Below are 26,305 nucleotides of genomic sequence, written 5' to 3' on the forward strand. Positions count from 1 at the left end.
TTAGAATTGATCAACACATTCAGTGAAGTTGTAGGATACAAAACCAACATAGGAAAGTTAACTGGATTTCTCTACACTAACAACAAACTATATGAAAAGAAAATTAGGAAAATAATCTCATTTACAATTGCATCAAAAAGAAAAAAATGGTTGGGAATAAATTTAACCAAGGAGGTGAAAGACCTGTACACTGAAAACTCTAAGACATTGATGAAAGAAACTAAAGAAGACAAAAATAGACAGAAAGATATTCTGTGCTCATGGATTAGAAGAACTGATATTGTTTAAAGGTCCATAGTACCTAAAGCAAAATACACAATCAGAGCAATCCCTATAAAACTGCAATGACATTTTTCACAGAACTATAACAAACAATCCTAAAATTTGTGTGGAACCACAAAAGACCCTGAAAAGCCAAGGCAATCTTGAGAAAGAAAAGCAAAGCTAGAGGCATCATGCTCTCTGATTTCAAACTATATTACAAAGCTACAGTAATCAGAACAGTATAGTATTGGGATAACAGACACACAGATCAATAGAATAGAATAGAGAACCCAGAAATAAACCCTTACATACACAGTCAATTAATTTACAACAAAGAAGCCAATATATAATGTGGAAAGGACAGTCTTTTCAATAATGGTGTTCAGGAAACTGGAGAACCACACATACAGGAATGAAACTAGACCACTCTCTTACACCATACACAAAAATTAACTAAAAATAGATTAAAGGCTTGAGTGTAATAACTGAAACCATAAAACTCTAAGAAAAAAGCATAGGCAGGAAGCTCCTTGATATTGGTCTTGGCAATGATTGTTATGGATCTGATTCCAAAAGTAAAGGCAAAAAGAAAACTTAAACAAGTGGTATTCCCATCAAACTGAAAAGTAAACTAAAAAGAAAACCATCAACAGAATGAAAAGTCAGCCTACTGAATGAGAGGAAATATTTGCAAATCATATATCTGATGAGTGGCTAATATCTAAAATACATAAAAAACTAATACAACTCAATGGCCAAAAAACAAACAACTCAGTTAAAAAATAGGCTAAGGATCTGAACAGACATTTTTCCAAAGAAGATATACAAATGGGTAAAATGTATATGAAAAGATGTCCAATATCACTATTGATCAGGGAAATGCAAATCAAAACACTAATGAGATACCGCCTCACACCAGTTAGAATGGCTACTATCAAAATGACAATAACAAGTGTTGACAAGGATGTGGAGAAAAGGGAACCCTCACACACTACTGGTGGGAACATAAATTGGTGCAGTCACTATGGAAAGCAGTATGGAATATTCTTCGAAAAATTAAAAGTAGAACTACTATACAATCCAGCAATTCCATTTCTGGGTACCTATCCAAAGAAAACAAAATTACTAACTCAAAAAGATATATGTATCCCCATGTTCACTGCAGTACTATTTATAACAGCCAAGATATGGAAACAACCTAAATGTCCATTGATGGATGAATAAAGAAAATGTTAAACACACACACACAACAAAATATTATTCAGCCATAAAAAGGAAGGAAATTCTGCCATTTGTGACAACACAGATGGACCTTGAGGGTACTTGCTAAGTAAAATAACTCAGAGAGATCTCAATTATAGGAGGAATCTTAAAAAAATAAAAAGCCAAATTCATAGAAACAGAAAGTAGAATGGTGGCTTCATAAAAGGCTGAAGGGAATGAGTCATGGGGAGTATTGTTTAATAGATACAGAGTTCTTGCTTTGTAAAATGAAAATAATTCTGGAGACAGATGGTGGTAATGGTTGTACAACTTTATGAACATTCTTAACAGCATTGAACTATACACTTACAAATGCTTAAGATAGTAAATTTTATGTGTATTTTACTATACTACAATTGGAGGAAAAAAGAGAAATAATCCAGATCCAAGCCCCTGTCCTATTTTGCCTGGGTTACTGCAACAGCCTTCTAACTAATCTCCTTGCTTCCATCCTTATTCCCTTTATTCTATTTTCCACACAGTAGCCACACTAAAATAATGGAAGTTTATGTCACTTCTCCAATAGCTTTCCACCTCACTGTTAATAAAAACCTAAGGCCTCACCATTACTTACAAGGACCTATGTGACCTGGTTTATTATTGCAGCTCAGATACCATCTTCTATCACTGTGCCCTTCACCCATACCTTTCCTGAATAGTCCACGTGTCCCCACAACTCAAGGATTTTGCACTGTGTTTCCTCCTCATGGGTTTGACTTCTTCCAGATACACATACCTCTTTCCAGTCTTTAATCAAAACTGACCTTCTTAGTGAGTCCCTCTCTGACTACCCAAACTAAATTTTAACTTTTCTCTGCAATGTACTGTGTATTCCACTTTCCTCATTTATTTTTTTTCTTTTTAACACTTAATATCATTCTTACTACTAAACTTTACTTTCCTTAATGCATACTATATACACAGTATTTGAAAGATCATTTTTATTTATACTGTTCCTCTTGTTCACATTTTGACTCTCCAAGCCTTAGCATATGCACTCCATTAGGGCAAAAATTATTTTGTAAGTTTGTTTATTAATGTATCACTTCTACCTATAATAACTGCAACATATTAGGTGACTAATAAATGTTAAGTGATTTCATAAATTAATGCTTCTCCATGTGTGAATAATATAATATATAAAAACCATAGTAGAGAAAAGTTAATGTTGCTTATTATGAAGAACATGGGCTTGGAGTAATGTAAGTCTGAATGTGAATCCATGCTCTGCCACTTATCGGTTAGGCCTTGCATTTTGGATTCAACTGTCCACTTTTAAAAGGAGACAAACTCACTCTGAAAGAACCATAAAAGCTAAGATAGCAAATTGCTAGGCCCTTATATAGAAGGAAGCAAGTGATTTAATTTGGTTGGAGTAAAGAAAACAGGAAACAGTACAAAATAAGCATGAATTATAAATTTTTAACAGACCATGGAGCTTCTTGATGAAATTTAGGAGAGTAGACTTGTTATAAAAGCAACAGGAAGTGAACAAAGTTTTGTGAATAATATTATTAAAGCTGTTACTTAGGAAATTTAATTCGATTTAGAGGCAACTAACCTAAGAAAGCAATACTGATTAAAAAGCTATTTTTGTAATCTAGAAGACATGTATTATTAACAGCCTGAATCAGAGGGCAAGAAGGAATACTGATGGAACATAATAAAGACATGTTGTAAAGAAAGAATTGACTTTGTATATCTCACTATTGAATATCAGATAAATACAGAGACAAAGAAGTATGTCACATATTCAAGTCTCAATGATTGCTGAATAATATTCTCATTTACATGACAAAAAGGACAAGAACCAGGTTTCTGAGCAATCAAACAAAGTTCATTATGGGATAGAGTAGGTCTGAGAACTTAGTGGACACCAAGGCATTGATAAATATCACAAAGTTAGAAGTATGGCTATAAATTCATGAGATCTTGGAAGTGGTAAAAATATAGAATACAATGGTCATCTGCATACAGCTTAAAGCCAGGAGAGTAAATCACACTGATAAGAGAGAGAGTATAGACATAAGCGGATCAAGGGATCTTCCATGAGGGAGTTGGAAGAGGAGAAAAGAGCCAGATAACGAAAGATATGCCGACCAGAGATGGAGAAGAACCTGACGAGTCTACAGGCTATGAGAAAAGTATTTCAACTATGGTAGAAAACCTGCGAGCTGAAAAGAAGGCATTTGATTTGGTGACTAAGTATAATTATTTTTTGAACAGCTGAATGAATGAATGAATGAAGCATAAACTACTATACAGAAGGCGCTAAGTGGAAGAGTCACATAATAGTACATTAACAAGATAAAGTACAGTGATGTGTTTTGGAAGAGGTGGCATACAGATGGGTGTGAGTACCTATAGGAGTTTTGGATAGGGTGAAGCTCCAGGAGAGAGAGAGAACTTGAAGGTGAAAAAGAGACTGGAGTTTTTTGATATTAAGACCTGGAGTAGAATGAGAGGTATGATCAATGCCATAACAATAAGAATTAAGTATAACTATGAAAAGGATGTCTCCCACCCAAGGATGGATGGCAGTTAAGCAATACAATGAAGAAAGTTAGGGGTTCATATCAGATGGTATTTCTTCTTAAAAAATTATGAGAAAAACTGATATTTATAGCCAGGGATCCTGAGGTAAGTCAGAGTGCTTCACCTCAACAGGTTTACAAACTTCAGTGAACATAAATCTGATTTTCCAAGTTTGGGGGAGATGGAGATAATTCATGTTTCTTAGATATTGGGAGCTTTTATGATAATTAATGAATTTCATGGTTTCCATTGAGGATAGTCACCCACATGAGTTTCTCCCCTATTATGGAAACCTTTACTCTTCTTGTAGACCACCAAGTAAACACTTGAATGAAACCCTCTAATACAATGTTATCTGGCCTGTCATGAGTTCATTTGAAGTGGATCAGACACAACCTGTAGGGGGCAGTATAGGCTCAGCCCCTCAGAGAAATTCTAGAAAACATTTTCATAGTAAATAGTTTAGAGAGAAACTTATCAAACCTAACTAGGTGTGAAATCATCTGATGTGCTTCTTATAGAAAAAAGCAGAACATGCCATTCCTTATCAATTGTGATTCATGCTTCTTTTCTATAGGATAACATCAGGTTTATCTCATGACTTATGTTAAGTAAGTGAATTTGTTGAATATTTTGTTATGTTATGTATTTTGTAATATATAGACAAAGGTAGAGTGAAGAAACAGAGTCTAGCAAAATTAAGTCCATTTATAATTACTTCATTAAGGATTCATACCTGAGCAATGCCTTAATGAAGTAGTAATGAAGCAAAAATATGCTGCCAGAATAGGCATCGGAGAAAACCTTCTGGAAAAGGCAGCTCAATAAAGTGATAATGGGGGAGGGAAGAAACCTTCTCTCTTTGTTTTGGCTCATACTCCTTTATTTTAGAATGTACAAAACCTATTCTTTAAGTCTTAGAGGTTTCAAACGGAACATAGTGATAAGGAGGGTGGGAAGAATGGAGAAGGTGAGAAAGAAAAGGATAGAACTACTGAAACTTAAAATGGGGATAAAAATAGCATCTCTCACCTCTAAGACCTGTTATAATGATTTTGTTCACTCATATAATGTGCACTCATGGCATGCAGCAAACACCCACTAATGTATAGCAGAAGTATTTTTATGTACTGATAATGAGGAAATTGATTACAGTTATTATTCAAGATTATACAACCGGCCTTTGTGAAAATGTGGATGGGAATTTAACTGAAGTGAGGCTGAGTCACACAAATGTTCTCACTCAGTCTCCTTTGTCCAGCTCTGCAGAAAAACTATCCAAGAATGGAGGGCATTAACTATGTACTGAAATATGTTGCCCTGGGTGAATCTTTGAGTGTTAACAATTTTCAGCCTCATGCATCAATTCATTGTGCCAAATAAATCACTAAATAAATGTAATCACTATTTTTTTAAATCAATAAGTCTCTAAAAGTATATATATTTTTAACCAATAGTATCAGGTCTATAATTCTAAATTCCCATTTTAGGGTAGTTTTGATAAATGTCACTTCCTCAAGAACTTTTCAAATTGATATATTAAGCAAAATAAAACAAAAAAATATAGCAAATCTAGCAATTTCAGCACATTTCATTTCCATGATCTAACATATACTAAGCTATATTTTCTTGTATTTTTAGGTTTTCTACAACATTGCAATGGTGGAGAGCTCCACTGAAAAGTTTCTTTACATGCAAAATATTAAATGGTGCACAGAATCCCACCTGGTTTGGGTGTGACTTTCTTGTATAAATACTACACAGCCTGTTATACACAAGTTTAAATTATCAAAATTAAAATATATGAAGAAGCTTTCAGTTACAGTTTTCTTAAATAGATACAAATACATTTTTATAGAATGAAAATATAATGAGAGCCTCTATATAAAGTATATATTTCCTTTAGGTATCAGATATCTAGAAAAATCTCCCCAAATAGTGTGACAAACAAATTTTCACCATTTTCTCATTCTCCTAAAAACTACACATATAAATCTTTAATGAGCTTTGTGTTTCTGTATAACCACTGGTGGCCTTTGTAAAAGAGAACCTTACTGGCAATTATACAATGAAAGTACAAATCATTATTATGAGAATCCCCATTCATGAAGAATCAGCCTATGTTAAACCTAGAGAAGTCTCAATAATAAAACAACATCATATGAACGTATCTAACACAACTTGGAACAATGAAACAGCTCTTGATGGAGGAGAAAAAAGGCACTGTAAAATTCTAACAAACAAAAGCCATGTTAGATTATCTTGGATGAAGTTCTTGGTTTGTAGAACAGAGAGTAAATGTTGACAGACCTGTGAAGGAAATGGGCTCCGTTTGGGGTCAGAGGTGGAGACATAAGCAGCCTGTGTGTAGGCATAGCTCTTGAACCGAGGCTTAGGAGAGGAAGGAGTTCGTTCATAGCCCTGTGCTAGACTGACTGTGATCTGCAGAAAAGGGTTAGGGGGAGGGGGACAGAGAGGAGGAGGAGAAATCATAAGTAACCCTGAAAGGACTGCTTTCCAACACACTACAAAAATGAACATTAAATGGAAACAGTGAGATGACAAGTCTAATTCGAAATACATGGAAGTGATAATTAGAAACCAGTATGCTCCAAGAATTGTGGTGCTCTATGACATGTTGGAGAGCAGGTCATCAGGGAAAATACGAGGGTGGGATTTAACAATGATTCCATACTGACACAACTCCAGCACTAACATGGGATGGTGCTCTTCAATCTTGCAAAAGCAGGCATCCAAAAGCAATTTTCTCTGAACCCAAAGTAAACAAAACCAGAATTCATCAGGTCAATACCCTGGAAAGGACGGAAGCTTTCATAAGCTAAAAATAGAACTAGCTCAGTAGAGTGAAAAAATTAGGCCTAAGAGCTTCCCATGCCTTCAGCAGAAATTTTGCTAAAGGCTTTCTATCATTGTACCAAAAAAAATATGAAACAACACCCTAAATATCCACTGTTGGGAATGAGAACAAGCCATGTAATAGAAAAATCCCACTGGATTCTGTATAATAATATAATAAGAATCTTTATCATATGTATTCTCCATTACTATTTACTTAAAATATTTCAAGCTGCTTTTATATTATCAAAAATGTTTCCTTGAATAATCAAAATTTGTTAATGCAATGGCAGGTTGCAACTAAAAATCAGAAATATCATTAAAAGAGTACTTGCCTTTTTTCTTGCTCTAATTCTTTGCTCTTTGCTCTAGTTGATGGAAAGTTTAAAATGCAAATGAATCTATATTATTTTCATTTTACACAATAGAAATGCAATATATTTTGTCTTTCATAGTACTATAATATAGTTCATATCAATAGCAGAGGATTTTAACAATGTGCTTTGCAAACAATATTTTAGTCCATGATAGATAACATTTAGGTTTACAGTCTTTCTCTTCCCCCCATCTCTCTATATATACACACACATATATACATAAATACTCTTGACCCTTGAACAACATGGGATTGAACTGCTAACCTGCACAGGTCTACTTATACAAGGATTTTTAATATACTGGAAATTTTTTGGAGATTTGTAACAATATAAGAAAGCATTTTCTTTTCTCTACCTTACTTCACCATAAGAACACAGTATATAATACATAAAACATATAAAATGTATATTATATGTTATTGATAATAAGGTTTCTGGTCAACAGTACGCTATTAGTAGTTAAGTTTTGGGGAGAGTCAAAAATTATATCCATATTTTCAACTGCACAAGGGGTCAAGTACCCCAAGCCCCAGCACTGTTCAAGGGTCAAATATATATATATACACACACACGCATACACACATATACACATATATATATACATATATATATACACACAACTATATCTATATATATCATAGTATGTGTGTGTATACACATATGTTTATATATATATATACAGACACTATATATACAGTATGCCATGTGTATATATATATGTGTGTGTATATCCATAGATATAATAGATATGTGTGTATGACACCTGAAAATGAAAATAGAAGATATCTTTGATATTAGTTATCCTTTAAACTATTTACCTGTTGAGAATAGTGCATTTGATGATGTAATTGAAAATGTTCTTCTCTAGTAACTTTTGATGGCCTTGGCAACATTTCTACTTCCTGGATGGCTTCAATGCTTACTTGTTGAGGCAAAACTTGGAAGAGTGATGTGACATACATTAAGATGGACTTCTTATCTGGATAAGTGGCGGCAACATCTGTAAGCACATCAATAGCACACATCAATTTTTGGTTTCTACATTTGAGTCTCTGAGATGGGAATGCACAAATCAATGTTACAGGAAGAAGATAGATTAATGAGTACCTGATTGTCCATGAATGTCCTCCAGACACTAATTAGAACATGCTCATCAGGCCTAAAATATCCTTAGAATTTGGCAGACCAATGAGATGAGCACTAAAGTTAATTTATTTTCCTTGTTCACTTAAAAACTTCATTCAGTCATACTTTTTCCTAAGTCAAATTGCCAAGCTAGACCACCTAAGACAGTGGATTTCATTAGATAAGAAACAAAAATAAAAGACTGTATCTTCCTTTCCATGGAAAGTTATATTAGCATGTCTATTAAAATGGTGCACTTGTAATAAACAATTACACAAAAGAGCGTAATGTTTTGGCTTCCAGTAAAGAAAGCTTGCACCTTCTAATCAAACTTTTGCTGGTCATTAATTAAGTATGTAAAGAACAAAACATGTGTCTGTGTTGAAATGAACCATATATTTTCACAACAAAAATAGAACAACAATATCCTATATCATATGATTTATAATAGTCCTTAAGTGTATTAAAAATATTTGTTCACATTATGATGCATCTGTTAAAGTTAGAAGTTGCCTTCATTCTCAGACTTTAGAGATAAATGTAAAAGTCCTCCATATAAAGTTGATCTGATATCACATCTTTCTCCACATCTAGGGAATAAAAGCAATCCAGGATTTAAAGTCGATAGTAATGTGTAATAACACACAAAGTAAGTGGCAGTTCCTTCAAAAGGTTCTTTTGCTACTGGATATTGTGACTTACTTACCCAGTGTGTTAATACTGGGAAACCAAGATGTAAAAATAATCCTTTATGTGAAGTATATCATTAATCCCAGGAGTGTTAAAACATAAATCCTGGCAGGAGGCCAAGGAAACTTTACAGCAATGTGCCAGGCATTTTTCTTATCATAAATTTATCTTAGCTAGCATTAAAAGATCTGTTTTAAGTTAAATATGTACCATTTGGTCAGGTGTTCTGATTATGACTAAAAAAGGTAAGAGTAAGATCTCAAGTCCACTGACATAAATGGAGGTTAAATAAGTCACTTAGTCCATCCTTTCACAAGTAGTAGGAACATGATCAATCAGAACAACTATTTTTAAAGTATTTTTTAAAAGAATAATAGAAAAGGAGAGAGTTAACTAATGTTCCTTGGTCTGCTCCTATCAGTAATAAAATACAGTACTTTTCAATCTCTAATGTGCATATGAATCACGTGAGGACCTTTTTAAAACCAGAATTGGATTCAGTAGGTCAGGGGTGGAGCCTGAGGTTTTCATTTCCAATAAGCTCCCAGGTGATACTGAAGCGGCCTGTTCAAAGACCATACTTTGAGAGACAATGGTTGATTAAAATTATACAGAAGGGGACTAATTGCATCACCTACAGCTTCATTGTTTTGCTTATTTTTTCAAAAGATACTCATCAGTCACTTTAATACACAAGGCTGAGAGGTACAAAGTTATACAGTACATATTTTGTACTCATTATAATTTAATTATTAGGCAACATATGAAGGTAATTTCTGCAAGTAATTTTAAAGGAAGAACTAAAGAATACTTTGTGCATGAGTACTGGCTTTCTAAAAAAAAAAAAATCTAACTTAGCTTTGAAATTTTAAAGCCCAAAATCTCCCTTTCATTTGGTAATTATTTTTCAAGTGTTTATTGTATGGTAGATGGTATGATTCTTCACCATATTTTGAAACCCTAGAATGTTTTCTCTCTTCTCATTAGCAACTGGTCGATTTTATCTATAATGGGCATGATTTAGAATTCTATTTTTTAGGGTATTAAACAAAACCACACTTTGAGAAAGGCATTGAATTAAAAAAAGTTGATCCATGACTATTTACTGCTTTATTATATGCAGACATGTGCACATATATGTCTGGTCTCAAATACATGCCATGATAAAAAGAAATAAAGGAAAAATAGATCAAACATTATTTCCAGTGCCCCAAGCAAATGTCAAAAACTGAAGTGCATGTTATCTACATAAAACATCTTTTGGATGAAATCAAGTATTCATAACTATCAATCACTACAATAAACACTTTAACCAAACCATTGACATTTTTGCCTCTATCTATTACCATTGCACTTTTGAGTTTGTGTGGGATTCAGATGTACCAGTAAGTAAAAACCAATGTTTCTTTTTTAGAAAAGAACTTAGATATTCTAAAATATGTTGAATTCCTTCTACATATATTTGCTAAAGACCTATTATATTTTAAAAAATTTAATAGATTATCCAGGAGATTAACCAGATAGAGAATTCATATACTCTGCTCACAGTTCAGAATAATAAATAAGAAGTACAAAATAATTTTATTGCTGAAAGAATCTGAAATCTGTTCCTTTAATTGGCACAATCAGTGCTCTACTATGTTCAGAAAAAGGAAGAAATTATCTAAGAACCAGAAAATTCTTTATAAATAGAAAACTGAAATACATATAGGATTTCATCAGTGGGAAATGGAAGAATGGGGAAAGGTATTCCAGGTGGTGGAAAAGCATGAGCGAAAGTGCAGAGGTTGGGACAGATTAGATGTGTCCCAGGAATAGTGCCTTTGGGCATCTTAGCCACAGAGAAGAGAATAGTGAATAATAAAATAAAATGGGTAGATTGTATGTGGAACATTGAGAGATTATCAACAGCAGACTAGAAAAGTTGGCCTTACTTCAAGACGTGTGAGAGTAACTTAACTACTTTTGAGCAAGAGCGTGATACAATTAAAACTTTTATTTAAAAAAACTGTTAATTTCAGAATGGATTGAAAGAGAGAAAAAAGCTACAGGGAAGTAGGAGGCTAGAACCCAATCCAGATAGGAGGTGTTAGAGAACTAAAATAGGCCATGTAATGAAAATAAGGGGATGCATGATAGAAATTCTAAGATAGATCCAAAATTACTTCATTAAATTTCAAATCCTTTACTCCACAGTCTTTGGAAATGCCTATACACAAAAGTTTGTCCCAAGCCCTAAAGGTACAAAGATGAGTAAACTGAAAATATAATGGAGGAAGAGGACAGAAGGAGGAAAGCGTTCTGTCACCAAGGTAACAAGTAGCTATCAACACAAGTTTTAAAATCATTTAATCAATTAACAATTACCTGTCTACATGGTTTTGATCTTGCTCCCCAAGAAAATCAGCAGCAACCCCTTCCTTCTGAAAGTCTGTCAATCATAAGTGAACTTAATCCAATGAATACAATTCGGAATGCAAACCAATTAACAGTGGTCTGACCTGAGTAACCAACCATACTTCTGAAGGTGACATCAATCTACTCCCAGCTCTAAATGTTCACAGATCTCTTGCTCTCCAGATTTCTCCCAACATCTAAAAAAACTGTTTCGAGAGACTGTGGTTAACCTTTTACTTAAAGCAAGCAATAAATACAACTTTGTGTTTTCATTTCAATTATTGAGCAATGGTCTTGTCATTTTCAAGTGATGATATTCACTTGTAAATTTAAATTCAATGGGAACTTATTGGATGAGTGTGATACAGTGGAAAAATGAGCAATTCTGAATCTGATGATTTTGATTTTTAAAAACCTATACTGAAATATTCATATCCATTTAAAAATATCATCTTAACAGCAATACCTTTGTTTCCTCATCTATGAAATAAAAATTTAAAAAAAAGAGTCCCAATATCATGATGGTGTTGTAAAGGTCAAATGCAATTATGTTTAGAAAAGACTGCAAACGTTATTAAACCTTGATATTGTTGCTGTATTACAATTGTTGTTGTTTGTCAATACAAGAACAGACCTTGTTGTAGGAGACCATTACTAGTATTAATGGGCATCCGGAAAAAGTCATTTGCAAGGAAACGTCATTCATCATTTACTTCATATTTTGCAAAGTAATTATTCTGTGCCATAGAATATTCTTAGACTATGTTATGAGTATTCAGTGGATAAGCTACACATCTGAACATTTTACTAGAAATCAAAAGAAATCTCATGACTTGGGTGTAATCCACACTTCTGATAACTGCATCATGGCCAAGGCCTGGAACTCTGTGAGCACCTAAATAGTTGCTGAGAAACGGAATAAAGAGAGTAGCTGAAGACACAGAAATTGATGAGAATTGTGTAAGACAGAAACTGACTAAAAAAATAATGTCATAGATGAGTACTACAGCATTTGAGGAGGGTGAGAATGAAGGGATGTGATTTACATTTTTTTATTACAAGACATTAAAACGCACAAAGTGAAAAAAGTGGCCGTATCCACAAATGAGAACTTGACGATTAGATGAAAGTAATCTTTGCACTAAAACCCTACCACATAATGGGTTTACTGTCAAAAAAAAATTTATGATTTTAATCCAATCTTTGAAGCCATCTCAGAATGAAAATGCTTAGAATTCACAATACTGCTAGAATATTTTATTTTATGAACAATAACACTGATTCTGATGAGGGCATCTATACTAATCATAATTTGCATATTGAGGGATATAATGGAACAAATAAATCATTTAGTGAAATTCCATTATTTGTCAAATGGAGAAACAGAAACCCATAAGGGTTTGATGGCAAGTTCAAAAGCTACTTAGTAAGAATCCAAATTAGAAGCCAACAAGTGCATCGTTCTCAGTACCTTCCCTTCTTTCTTTCTTTCAGAGGAGGCTATCTAGGGCATTTGAAAACCAAGTGCCTCAAAATCATTATCTGAATGATGACTCTGATCCCTGTGGTTTCACTGCCAAATATTAACTATATTCTCCATGATAGTAGTGACTATCTATTTCTCATAAGTGAGGTATAATAAGAGTAAAAATACACAAAAAAGGAACTTTAGTAATGAAAGAAATGCAAATTAAATTGAATAAAAACATGCATTTTTTAATTATATTCCTTTGCCTATCAAATTATCAAAGAATGACAAACGAATAACAATCAATGTTGTATAGGCTTCAGTGATTTGGCCAAACTCCTACAATGCTGGAAGAGTATCAGTTGTTTCCAACTTTATGAAAAATGTTTTGGCAACGTATGCTAAAAGTTCAAAAACAATCATATTCAATGACCCAGTAATTTTTTCTTCTAGGAAACCACCACAAGGAAATAATCAGAAATTTAAATGAAGATTTATGTAAGCTTGATAGGAAATTTAAGCACTATTTACAATAAGACAAAGAAATATTTATTGTACAAAAAAGAAAAAAATTAAGACCATTCCAAATGGCTTAAGAGAATTATAAATGATCAAATATATAATCGTATATGAATATTACAAAGCCATTCAAAATGTTGCTTTTGAAGAATATTTGATACTATATTAAAACAAATTCTTTATAATGTAACATCAAAAGAGCAGGATGTGTAATTCATGTAGAATATAATAACAATTTGATGGAAAGACTAGGGAAACATAATTCAAGATATTATTGAAATGGGTATACTCATGGAATTGAAATAATTGTTCTTTTCTTCTTCATTCTATCTATACATTCTAGCCTCTCTATTCAGCACTCACTAATGTTATAATTAGATAATCTATAATACAATAAAAGTATCTTTAAAGATCAAACACAAACAACAAAAACAAAGTACACCAAGTTTTCTTTCAGTATATCCTCACCCCAAAAAAGTCAATGTGAATGAGTTTGTTAGGAAACTGGTACCTTCAACAAAACTATTCTTATCCTGAACAATCAACCTCCAGCAAGTTTGATTAGCCAGCTGCCAGACACAATCTTGAAACACCTCTGGGAAATCTAAATAAGAGGCTCCACCGTCTAAACCTCTGGTCAGTTTTCTTCCAGGGGAAAAGCAGGAATTGAAATACTGAATTACAATGCATATCATGTGTAATCAGAAAGCAGCAGGATTTCAGAGATAACAGATGCATAAATGTACACTCAAATTGTTTGGTCAGCCCTTTAAGAATTCTATAAAAAAGTTAAAAAGGATGTCAATTAGAAACCATGATGAGAATACACTTGGATCATTTCCCACAGAATTTGTATTAGGAACAAAACATAAAAACAAAGAAGCTCACTATTTATAAGAAAAGGGGATTGGGTGAACTAGGAAGAAGAAACTTGTGGTCACAAAGCAGACAAGGTCAGAGAGCTCTAAATATAACAATGTGAACACATACATATGGACACAATCAAAAACTGGTGTTTGCTAAAACAACCAAACACACAGACATGAAATTCTAAAGAATTTATAATTTTGTAATGCTGGAAGCAAAGTGGGTTATCATTTGAGGTTTACAAATGAAGAGATATTATGATGTCATCTGATCTCTAAGCACTAGGGTTTTTCAATTGTAGGCAGTATCACAGCAATGGACTAATCATTAAAGGATTAGAGATTGTTGTTTTCAATTTTAATATTTTTCATACAGCACTGCATTGTACATACATGCATTTTCCATTTTCAAGTCATTGTACACAATGGATATACGGCATTCTACAAGAAAATAATCTACACTGGTTCCCTTAATTCTTTAACATTTTACAAGACATGTTCTGCCTTCATTAAATCAAGTTTCCTTAATTAATCCATCCCATAATTTTAGCATCTCATTCACTGATCCAAGTTACTTTTATCATGTAATGCTTCTCCTTAAAGGACTATAAAATATAGTAATGAAAATAATTTGTAGGGATGAAGATGATTCAGTTTCATAATAAAATTAACCACAATGGAGGGGATGAGGACTTAATAATATGGGTGAATATTGAACCGCTGTGTTGTGTATGTGAAACCACTGTAAGACTGTGTATCAATGATACTTTTATTTTAAAAAAGCAATGGTTTCATTTATCTATGAGAAACACTAAACAATTTTATCTTTTAAACATCCAGTTATTCCTTTCAATATGCTTATGGTATAGCTAGCAGAAAAGTATCACTATCATCTTGGTACAAGTAGAAAACAGAGCTCAAAATACATAATGCTTACTTACAGCCTAATAGGAAACACAAAAACAAAAGATCACGGGCTTACAGAAGACTTCAGATACACTGAAAACTAGCCCAGTTTCCTCGCCATTAACTAACCAACGCTAAATACACCTATGCAAATAAACATCACATAGTCAATCCAATAAGTAATGGCAGCTGAAGGTGATATTACTGATTCTGAAAAGTACTGAATTGAAAGTATGAGGCACTGAAAATACATATTTAACAAACAGTTTTGAGTTAGTGCTTTGTGCCATGCTATATGCTAGTCTTTGAGGATGCAGTAGTAAATAAACGAGCCCAGAGATCTGTTCTCATGGAATCGTGATTCTAATTGGGAAACAAAACTAGAAATAATTTCAAAATCCTAAATTTATCACTTGCCAATTTATTCCTATCACTTATTTCTTTTCCTTTATTGTATTAAAAAATTGCCTTCTACATATGCATTATCTTTGCTGGGCTTTTGAGGGCGGATTAAATAGGAGTGGTGAGTCCATGGTGTTTATACCAAACATTCCCACAGTGCCGAGAACAAATGCACAGAAGCTGGTAGAGAAAACTCAATTACATGGAAATTCTCAACCTATTCTGACTTTACAAGTCGCAAATAAACTACATTTAAATTGAGCGTTTTCAACCAAGTACCTTCTAATCAAAGTGAAGCCATTTTCTGTCTTTAAATTTTCAATTCCAAAATGAAACAAACTTCAAAATTCTCTTTTCCAACTACTCACTGAGTTTTAAATTCCCTGGCCATTTAAAACCTTAGAACAACTTTTTAGTACATATCTCTAAAACCAGGAGAACAGAAGCTAGTCTGATATAACAAATGGAAGCTAATCAGTCAGTGTGGGAGACTATTGATAGAAAAACATTTGTACTTTCTTACAGTTCTCTCTACATGCCTATTGTGGGAATAACTATTGGAGTTTCCACTTGAGAAGGAAGTATTTTGGCTCAGTGACATTTAACTCTGAGTCCTTAACTGTCACCTGCTGTTTTTGTGCTTTGCTTTTTGTCTGACCAAATTGACTTTTTTTTCCTACTCCTAGTAAAATTAGAGTAATTTTCATAAGTAATCCCACACAATATCTTCTTTGCTAACATAAAATATTCTATTTCTACCCCCTCATTTTCTACACAGTTAAGCCAGAATGGAGATATTCATTTCATCTGACACAAATTCCACAGGTTACTATGTTGTCTTCTGGTATGTTTGGGGATTTAGAAATACACTTGATGGTTTTAGGACAGTTACAGGGTAAATCCTTGCATAATAACTAGCTTAAGGCAGAAATTGCATATAAGATCAACCTTATTTTGTAAGAAATATTATAAAAGTATATCCATTCCATATCAAAAAGTTTAGCCTGTTGAATCTAACATAGCTTGATCAAATCATAGCTATGCCCCTTATGGGTAAACAGTTGTGGTCAAATTAATTCATTTCCTTAGATCCTAGTTTTTATCTGTAAAGAGTCATGTTAATATACAAAAAACTTGTGGTGATGCTTAAGAAAAATGAATGCACATAATAAATGCTCAATACATATTATCCATTATTTGTGATGACTTGTTTCCAACTGACACATAATCATAATTTCTGAGTTTGCCTGCTTTTACACATTCATCAAATATTTGTGGAGTGCCTACCGTGTGTAAGACATGACATCAATTCACTAGTGAATGAATCATTTTTATAATTAGAATGGCTCTTTCTCCTAACTTCTCCAGTAGAAATTGGTGGACTATGAGATAAGCCTGAAGACAAACCACCTGGATGTGAATGTTTCAGACACAAACATTTCTGATGGAGGAGGAGTGTCAGCATTATGGTGGATATGATGGATGGTATCATGGCAGCACCAGGTACCAAATATGAAACATCAGAAGAAGGGGTACAGTGTTTAACAAAACACCATCAGAAACTTTACAAATAAACTGTAAGATAATTGATGGCAAAAGAGGTTTTCTTGAACTAATTCCCAGTTTTGAGGTATTCTAACTGAAAACTGGATTCAGGGGCCAGACACCAGGCTTTTGTGTAGTTTCTAAGGAACAGTAGATGGCACACAGAGGAAAACACATGCTAAGCAAGTAGCAAACTTTAATACATTTTAAAATTACAGAGACACCCCCCACTTTCAACAGTACTAATAAAATTCCATTCAAGTATGAGTTTGGGGTTTCCAGCCCACCAGTATAATTAGGGGGCCCCAACTATATATCCAATAATATGCATGGATAAATAAACTTTAATATGAAAATATTTAAATTAGAACTTCACAGAAGTGAAGATAGTCAAATGTGAAACAACAATGGAGACAAGTTAAAGTGAAAAAGGGAACAAGCATCAAAAAGCATGTAATAGGCCGTTAGAACAATGAGAGGAGTTTAACTTTATAAAAGAGAACATAATCAGTGATGTTAAAAAGACATAAAACATAACTCAAGTAACTGGCTTTCAAAGAAATTTTACATATACTCAGTAGAAGAGTATATTGAATATTGACTAGAATTTGACACACACGTGTGTATGTGTTTGTGTGTTGAAAATACTGCATAAGATGGCAGAGTAAGGTGGAATGATAACTAATTAGAAAGCTAGCTTATTTTCCTATGATCCTATATATATAGTATTTAGATTTTAACTATGAGAAAAAAAAACTCCCTCATCTTTCATCACAAATCACAGATATTGGCACATATATACCAATCCACTTGTTCTTTCTTACTCTTAAAAGTGTTCCCATTCCAGTTAAAGCAAATCTCTCTACTTATACTTTTCACTTGGTTCCTATTGCATCATCATTGATTCCTCAACCTACAAACATGCTTTCCTAACTCCCACTTGAAACCCCCACTTTGAAAAACAAAAACAAAAGACACTGGTATGCTGGTAGAATGTTTCTCCAAAGAGAAACAAAAAACAGACAAGCACTACAACACAATTCCTAATGGGTTCAGTCTCCTTGGTATAAAACCTCCCATCGTGGATTATTTCAAATTACCAATGGTTTAACAACCTGCTGGCATAACTCCTGAATATTTAACAAGTTGTTCTCTTGCTCAACTTGAGCCTGCATGATCTCGCCCCAGTACACCACAGCAAGTCTTAGCAGGGTTACTCCCTTGTTTTTCATCCTTTTCCATTTCTCTGTTCCCCTTCACAATAAAACATTCCAAATGTTTCAGCTACATTCTTTCTATCCATTTTCCTATCCTGACTTTCATTCAACTCATATATAGTGTGTAATATATGCCAGGCACTGCTTCAAATGTTGGGAATAATGAAATATTCCTGCCCTCATAGAGCCTAGATCCTAATAGAGACATAGACAAATAAAAACAAATCTCTAGCCTTTCAGATTTTAAGTGCTATAGACAAAAATTACATGGGTAAAGAATAGGTGGGGTCATTATTTTAAAGAGGATGAACTCAGAAGACTTCTCTAGGTAACAATGAGTCAGAGAACTGGCTTCTGTCTCTGCTTCACTAAGAGCTTCAATGTCGCCCCGCCTAATGGATGTTTTTCTATCTCTAGCTCTCAGTGGCACTCTTTAATTCTTTTTTTTTCATGAAAGTATTTGTGTTTTTTTCTAATTTTTTAAAATACTGAGGTATATACAATAAAATACACAAATCTTACTATACAGCTTGATGAATTTTGACGTGTATAGCAGAGGAGGTGAGGGGATGGGTAAAATAAATGAAGGGGGTACTCATTCTTACACTGCTTTGTTTTTCTTATATTTAACACTATATTTTTCAGGTTTTATACCTATCTAGCTACACTTTCTCAGTCTCTCTTTCTGGCCCAACCCATTTAAATAATATGAAATTTTGAAGAGGCTTAGAGGTTGAATCAAGGTCTTTTCTAGCTATACTCATTCTTCCGTAGGATGATTTCATCCCATTTCCCCTCCCTCCGTCTCTCTCTTAAATACAGTTGACTCCAAAACAACATGGTTTGAACTGCGCAGGTCCACTTATATGTGGATTTTTTTCAATAAACATATTTAGAAATTTTTTTGGAAATTTGTGACAATTTGAAAAAAGATCATTTTTCTAGCTTTATTGTAAGACTACAGTATATACTGCATGTAACATAGAATATGTGTTAATCAACTGTTTATGTTACTGGCAAGGCTTCCCATTCATTAGCCGGCTATTACTAAGTTAAGTTCTGGGGGGTCAAAAGTTATACAAGGATTTTCAACTTCACAGAGGTCTGCACGCATAACCTCAGCAATGTTCAAGGGTCAGCTGTACTACCTATATGCTAATGATTTCCACATACCTATCTCCAGCTGAGACCTCTCCTCTCAGAAGATATCTCCAAATTGTTACAGAAAAAAAAAGGCTCTCAGTTCCCTTCAAAACCTTTCTTCTTTCCATTACGGGATATGAAAATAACATTTATGCATTGTGTCAGATTGTAAACTTAGGACTTATTCTTGATTTTTTTTCTGCATTCCCTCATTTGATCCATTAACAAGCCTTATTTTTTCTGCCTCTAAAAGGAATAAATACATCCATTTATCTTCATGTTCACAATCACTATTTCACCCAAGCCATGATCCTTGCCTCCTAGGGCCATTACATTCACATCCTAACTGTTCTCGTGCCTTTTAATTCATTCTGTATGCAACAGCTATAATTATCTTTTTAAAAACAAATTAAATTCCAACACCATCATTCTTAAAACCCTTCAAAAGCTTTAGAATAAATCCAACCTATTTCCATGCCCTACAAGGTACTACACGACCCAGTCCCGCACACTTAGCTAATGGCAACCTAATGGCCTCTCTTATCATCCACTACCTTTCAGACATATTTGCCTTGCTGTCATATCTGAAATAACACGTGATCTTTTATACCCCTTGGTCTTTACACTTGCTGTTCTCTTTACCTGGAATATTTCCCCATCATTTTTGCAATTTTGAATCATTCTTATCCATTAGGTTTTGGCTTCTATGGCACCTCTTTGGAAATGCATTTGTTGATCACCCTATTTTAAAGCCTTCTCCTTTCCTTTTATTTCATACTGACTTATTTCCTTCATATAATTTGTCACAAATTGTGATCATCATGGTTATTCATCTATTCTTTTGCTACCACTTGTGTCCCCACAATATAAGCAATACAAGGGCAATTACGTTCTCTAAATTATTTTACCACTTACCAGCAAATAGAAGGTACTCAGTATTTGTTAATTTAATAAATGAATGAATGAACAGATAATCATGGCTGCTAGGAATAAAGTTTCACTTCACTGAAGTGAACAAAGAATAAGACTCATGCTGAAAATGAACTGGGTCAGAGGAAGAAAGCACTATAATAGAGAGGGGCAGGCAGTGTTTATCTCTCTCCAAAATTATGTTAAAGAGCTGCAGTTTTATATTTAATTACTTTTCATCGAGCATCAATTATGTATAAGGGATTTTATTATGTTTCTCATTTACCATTCAACAGTCTCTTATGAAATAAGAATACTTTACAAGGTCATATAGCTAGTAATTGATAGTCCAATTAAAGCAGGAAAAAAAGGGACACACCTCAGTTCTCTCATTTTGTGACACTGGACAAGCTTAAACAGACTGAGCCTCCATTTCCTATTGTATTGCAAAAGTTTTTCTTAAACTATTGATCACATTCTCAATGAGACTAGATTTGCATAACATCACATGCTCCAGAAAGTTGATCACATTTTTTTTAAGTAGTAGGGAAAGATGCATTCATTTCTAAATTAGAGAACATTAATAGGTTAATCAAGAAGCCTATGAGTGATGATGACAAAGTGAGTACATTTTTAATTCAGATTGAAAATACTCAAGCCAATACTCAAAGGACAGGAAAACGAATGTTTTATTCATCGTTTCTAAGCTTTGGCATAGACTCTACAAAATATCACAGTGCTTTGCATAGAATAAATGTTCAAAAATTATTGACTGATACCTACAGAGAAATTTGTTCAAGTACTCTCTGACCCAAGATAGGAAAAGATAACCCTTTAGAACTTCTCAGAATCAGAGAAGCAGATTTCTCAGAAATTTTGTACTAAGTGTCTGAATACAATGTGGATTAGAAGATTCAAACAAGTGAAAGCCTTGCTGTCTCACTAAAACTATGACTCCGTGATGGGTGGGATCCTACAGAGTAATTACAGTTACTATAAAAGCAGTTCTTTAAACTGAGATGTGAGAGTGAGAAAGGGATTCAGTTAAGAAAACAAGAAATATTAGGCATGATATACATACATTTATAAACAATTAATATTGTCATTTATATACCTCTGTGTGTTTGTGTATGTGAGTGCGTGCTTTTTCTTATTTGAAAAGCAATCTCTTTTGACCAGTAATTAATAACATCAGAGAATGGATAAAGAGAAGGTAAGACTTTATCTAGCTTCTCATTCTTATTTTAATTGTTGGATGCTCATTTTACCTCTTTGCGATTTTAAATCTCTTCTCTTCCAATGGCTGGACAACGGTTAAAACTGATATGCTAAATATTACATAGCTAAGTTTCTTGACACAGTTTGTGGTTTTTCTTGATTCAGAAATTTCAGTTTCTCTCAAATATTCTTCCTTCAGTTTGGAGTCTACTAACCTGGGCCTTTCCCTCCTGACAACTGTAAGCATCGGGGCTTGGAATAACTAGCTCAACCACTGTATCCTGCAAAATCTGTCTCACTAACCAAAATTTTAGACCCTATCCAGGCTTTAGCCTTAGATTTTTTGACCAAATTGGCTCCATTTCCACTCTCATTATGATGGGGAGCCGGTTCCTTGAAGAGGAAAACCTCTCCCACAGAGGAAACAGGTCAGATTAATATTTTTGGCTCCAAGAATTAATCTTTGAGTTCTCCTGCTCCTGGATTTTTTTCTTTTATTGGTTTGGATTTAATCTCTCACTTTTAAACATTTTTATTACAAAAGCAATACATACTTATTGTACTGGAAAATTAAAGCAGTACAGAAGTATATAAAGTGAACAATGAAGTACCCTACATCTCCACAGTACTCCAGTCCCATTATCTAGAAAGAATACTGCTCAGCAGAAGCTATGCTGTCTATTCACCCATTTATCTCTCCAGTCATTCAACTGTCCATTTAGCCATCCATTTATGTATTCATCTGACTATCTATCTAATGAGATCAAACTACATATACACTACCAATATATCTACTTCCCACATACCTTCACAGGATGTGCCCAGGTGGTATAAAGTCAAAGCTTTGTTCTAGAACTCACTGGTTCTATATAATTTTGGACAAGGAACTTAATTTCTCCAATTCTCTAAGCCCTCATCTAAAGCATTTGAAAGAATTAAGATAAGTGAAACTACTTAAGAGAAACGCCTATGAAAAAGTAAGTTTTCAGCAAAATGTAGCTTAAAATGTATATACACATGTATACATAAAATTTGGACTTTAAAAATTAGTTATAATATTGTATGCATTTATCCACCCATTAACTTATTCTGAAATGGTTTACCTATCATAAATCAAGGATTATGCCAGACACTATAGTTATAATAGTGAACAGAAGTTAAAACAAACACAAACAAACCTGGGCTCTGATTTATGGAGCCTATATTCCAGTGGTAGAGATATACCTGCCTAACATTCTACAGAATGGAATAACACTGGAACTATTATAAACAATGCTGCCATAAGCATCTTTATATATTTGTCTTAGATATCTGTGAGTATTCACATAGATCTAATTCCTATTTGTGAAATCTCAGAATCAAAAATGTGTACAATTCCATATTTTGAAAGTTAATTCCCAGTTTTCCTATCTAAAATGTTCTAAGTGGTTCTTCCACCAAAGGAAACACAGGGCCTATTTCCAGGAACCCTCATCATGAACCACCTGTCATCACAGGATATTGTACTTTGCTTTTCTTTAATTATTTGCAGTGTTGAGCTTATTTTTGACTGGTTATTTAAAATTTTCTCAAGTGGATGTCCAGATCATATTTGGCCACTTTTCAAACACTGTTACAATATAATTGTTCATATTAATTGTAAGGGTTTTATTGTAGTGAGGTTCTTATTTCTTTACTATCAATATGATTTCCTAGTCTGTCATGTTTGTAACTTTTGAATGGCACCTTTTGCTATAGAAGATATCTTAACTTTTGTCCATTAAATCTGTTGATCTTTTGTTTCACATCTGGGTTTTGTTGTCACAATATTATTAAATTATTCTTCTATATTTTAATACATATTTATAAAGCTTTGCCTATACACATTAAATCATTGTTATCTGAAAATTATTTTACTATGTGTTGTGGAATTGGGTTCTCATTAGATTTTTATTTCCAAATAATGTCAAAGATCTCAAATTAATTTACTGGCTAACCTACCCTTTCTCTACCCTTTATCTAGCCACCCTCAAATATTAGTCTAAATAAAAGGAACTTTTGTTAAACTATCTATTCTGTAGCATTCAACTATTTCTCTATATCAAGCCATACTGTGTTGGTAAATCATGAATTTACTGAAGTAACTCACCTATTTAAAAATAATTTATTGACTATTATCATGCATTTACACTTACACTAATTTTACAATTATCTTGACAACTGCATCTCCCTTCCCTTTTGTGTGACTTACTTTTAGTGTGTTCAACTCCCACCACCCCACCCCACCACACATACACATTTCTGCCCTTCCTTCTCAGCTTGTTCCCCAAGCGGTTGACCCTTTCACTTTCACACTGCAGCTCCTGGGATCATTTCATGGCTGGATTTCAGCTGTATTAAGCCAATGGAAAGGACCAGCTGGAGATTCGAAACAGGGAAAAAAGAAAACTGGGGAAATTTTTCCTCCATAATTTGTCTGCTTCAGAAATGAAACTTGTAGTAGATGATTTCTTCCAACAACTATATTTTCCAGTATGTGGTTCTTCCTCCAGTGGTGCAGCTCTCACTCACTCCATTAACCTTCCTTCAGTCTGCTTTTCCCCTTCCCCTCGAAGCCCTACGAACAGCAACTGCTTCCTACTCTTGTGCTCCTCAGGGTTACTCAATATACCTCCCTAAGTGATCTTTTCATAAAATTCTCTTCATTTCATCTACCTGAGGTGAATTCTATTACTTGCTATTTTTTTCCCAAAGATTGTTCCATTTATATTTTCTCATTACATTAACATTATTACATTTATATGAATTGTCTTGTTATCATTATCTCTATTTTAAAATGGAAAACTAGGAGAAGTGAAGAAACTTGCTTGCAGTCACAAAGCTTGTGTGCAGTGGGGAAAAGTGGACGAAGAGACTGGAGCCTGTGCTGCTCACCAGACTCCACGACACACTCACACTTCATCCCTAACATCTGAAGTCAATGCCACTCTGATTACTCGCAGCCTCAGTATGATTTAAGCAGTTACTTCAGATTCCAATTTGATTTTGAAAAGCAATCACACTTGCACAGGGCCTCTCAATGGAAAGGGGCACTGCGGCGGTACTGACAGATGGCCCTACCTCTCCCTGGGAGTTCTTCAGTATGACCTTCACGTCTTTGCCAGTGCCCCAGGAGTTCTGGTTCTTCCAGATGAGGTCACTGGGAGGACTGGCTGTGACTCCAGCATTCGCAGCCCAGATTGTAACTGTCTGCCCCGCCTTCAGCACATATCTTGAGGTATATTTATAACTGACTGCTGTGTCTCCAATTTTTCTGACCATCTCCCAGCCTCCCATTGGCTGATCCTGCTCAGAAGTGTTCTTGAGGCAGACAAACTTCCCATCCACATCTATACCTTCTTAAATGACCAACTGATGTATATGTGTGCATAACTACATCTTGACTGAAATTAATTTAAATAAAGAGTAGAGAAAACTAGCCTTTTCATATGCATCTCTTCCTTTCCTCATGTATTTATTTAAATATAATTCAAATTTAAACTTTCTCCAAACAATTCTTACATATTCCCATGTATTTACTTTTCAGAAATCTATAATTTTGTAGATATTCTGAACAGAATATTATTATTTATTTACGTTTCTTAATTGCTAATATGCTTTTAAATAACTGCAAAATCATATTGATTTCAAATGATTATATTTATCCCATATTTTCCAATATGTATACCTCGTGTTTCTTTTTTTCTTGTCATATAACATTTGCTAGATTCTCCAGAGCATACTGGGCTATGACACCAATGAGAAGTACCTTTGAATTCTTTATTATTTTAAGAACAATTATTCTAGCATATCAAGATTAAGGAAGTTTCCTTCTACTCCTGGATTCATAGGATCTTTTCTTAGGATTTGGTAATGAATTTTAGTGAATGATTTTCAATATATTATTTACTTGTTTACTGGGAGGGTCAACTAGTTATAGTTTCCTGTCCTCCTTTAAGAAAAGGAGGAACAAATATTAAATGGTACTTGTTTACTGTTCTGTACTTTGTTTTGCATTTCATAAACATGAATTTTATTCCATATAAACCTATCAAGCAAAAGTTCTGAATTTCATCCATTTAAAAGCTTTTTCTTCTCTTTAAAATAAATGGAAAATGTGGATGTAATTTCACTTTTAGCAAAGAATTTCTCTAGCAAAAATGTTTGTATCCTAATTTAGACTACAGTGTAAACAGTTAATAAATTTCCACATTTAAAGTGCTCCATTTATACAAAGATAGTTTTTAATTGATACATCTTTAGATGGGGAAGAGAGCTATATCCCTGATATAATAATAGTTTGATTCATTTAGCTACAAAAATAGTCACTTACTTGGAGAAGGAAAGAAAACTGATTCAGAATCCCTAATTATAACTGGACATAGCAGAAAATAGGATGAATCCCCATGCTTCCTCTGTCATTATTGCCATAACAATGACCCTAAAATATATCCACATTCATTATCTCTGTTTGCATCACATATTCTTATGAATAAAAAATAATTAAACTAAAAAAGGTTGGGGCATGTATGAGTGAAGACAATAGCTTGAAATAGAAAATGCTTCCAAAGCTTCAGATAATCTTGA

The 26,305-nt window shown here is 33.8% G+C and overlaps 1 protein-coding gene across 10 annotated transcripts in view; it reads right to left on the bottom strand.

Annotated features, from left to right (window-relative positions):
• The window catches only part of DMD (dystrophin), a 2,259,748-nt gene that overhangs the window by 1,600,474 nt on the left and 632,969 nt on the right, over window positions 1-26,305 (bottom strand). For 9 of the 10 annotated variants that reach the window (XM_036992000.2, XM_036992005.2, XM_036992003.2 and 6 more), the window contains exons 8-9: window positions 8,114-8,295; window positions 6,373-6,504 (exon numbers count right to left, since the gene is read on the bottom strand). In XM_036992000.2, coding sequence (XP_036847895.2) covers window positions 6,373-6,504; window positions 8,114-8,295 — 314 coding nt within the window. The remainder of the gene's footprint in view (window positions 1-6,372; window positions 6,505-8,113; window positions 8,296-26,305) is intronic. The other variant, XM_036992004.2, reaches the window with a different exon arrangement.

Source organism: Manis javanica, chromosome X, assembly GCF_040802235.1.
Source record: "Manis javanica isolate MJ-LG chromosome X, MJ_LKY, whole genome shotgun sequence".
In the NCBI taxonomy this organism is placed as follows: domain Eukaryota; kingdom Metazoa; phylum Chordata; class Mammalia; order Pholidota; family Manidae; genus Manis; species Manis javanica.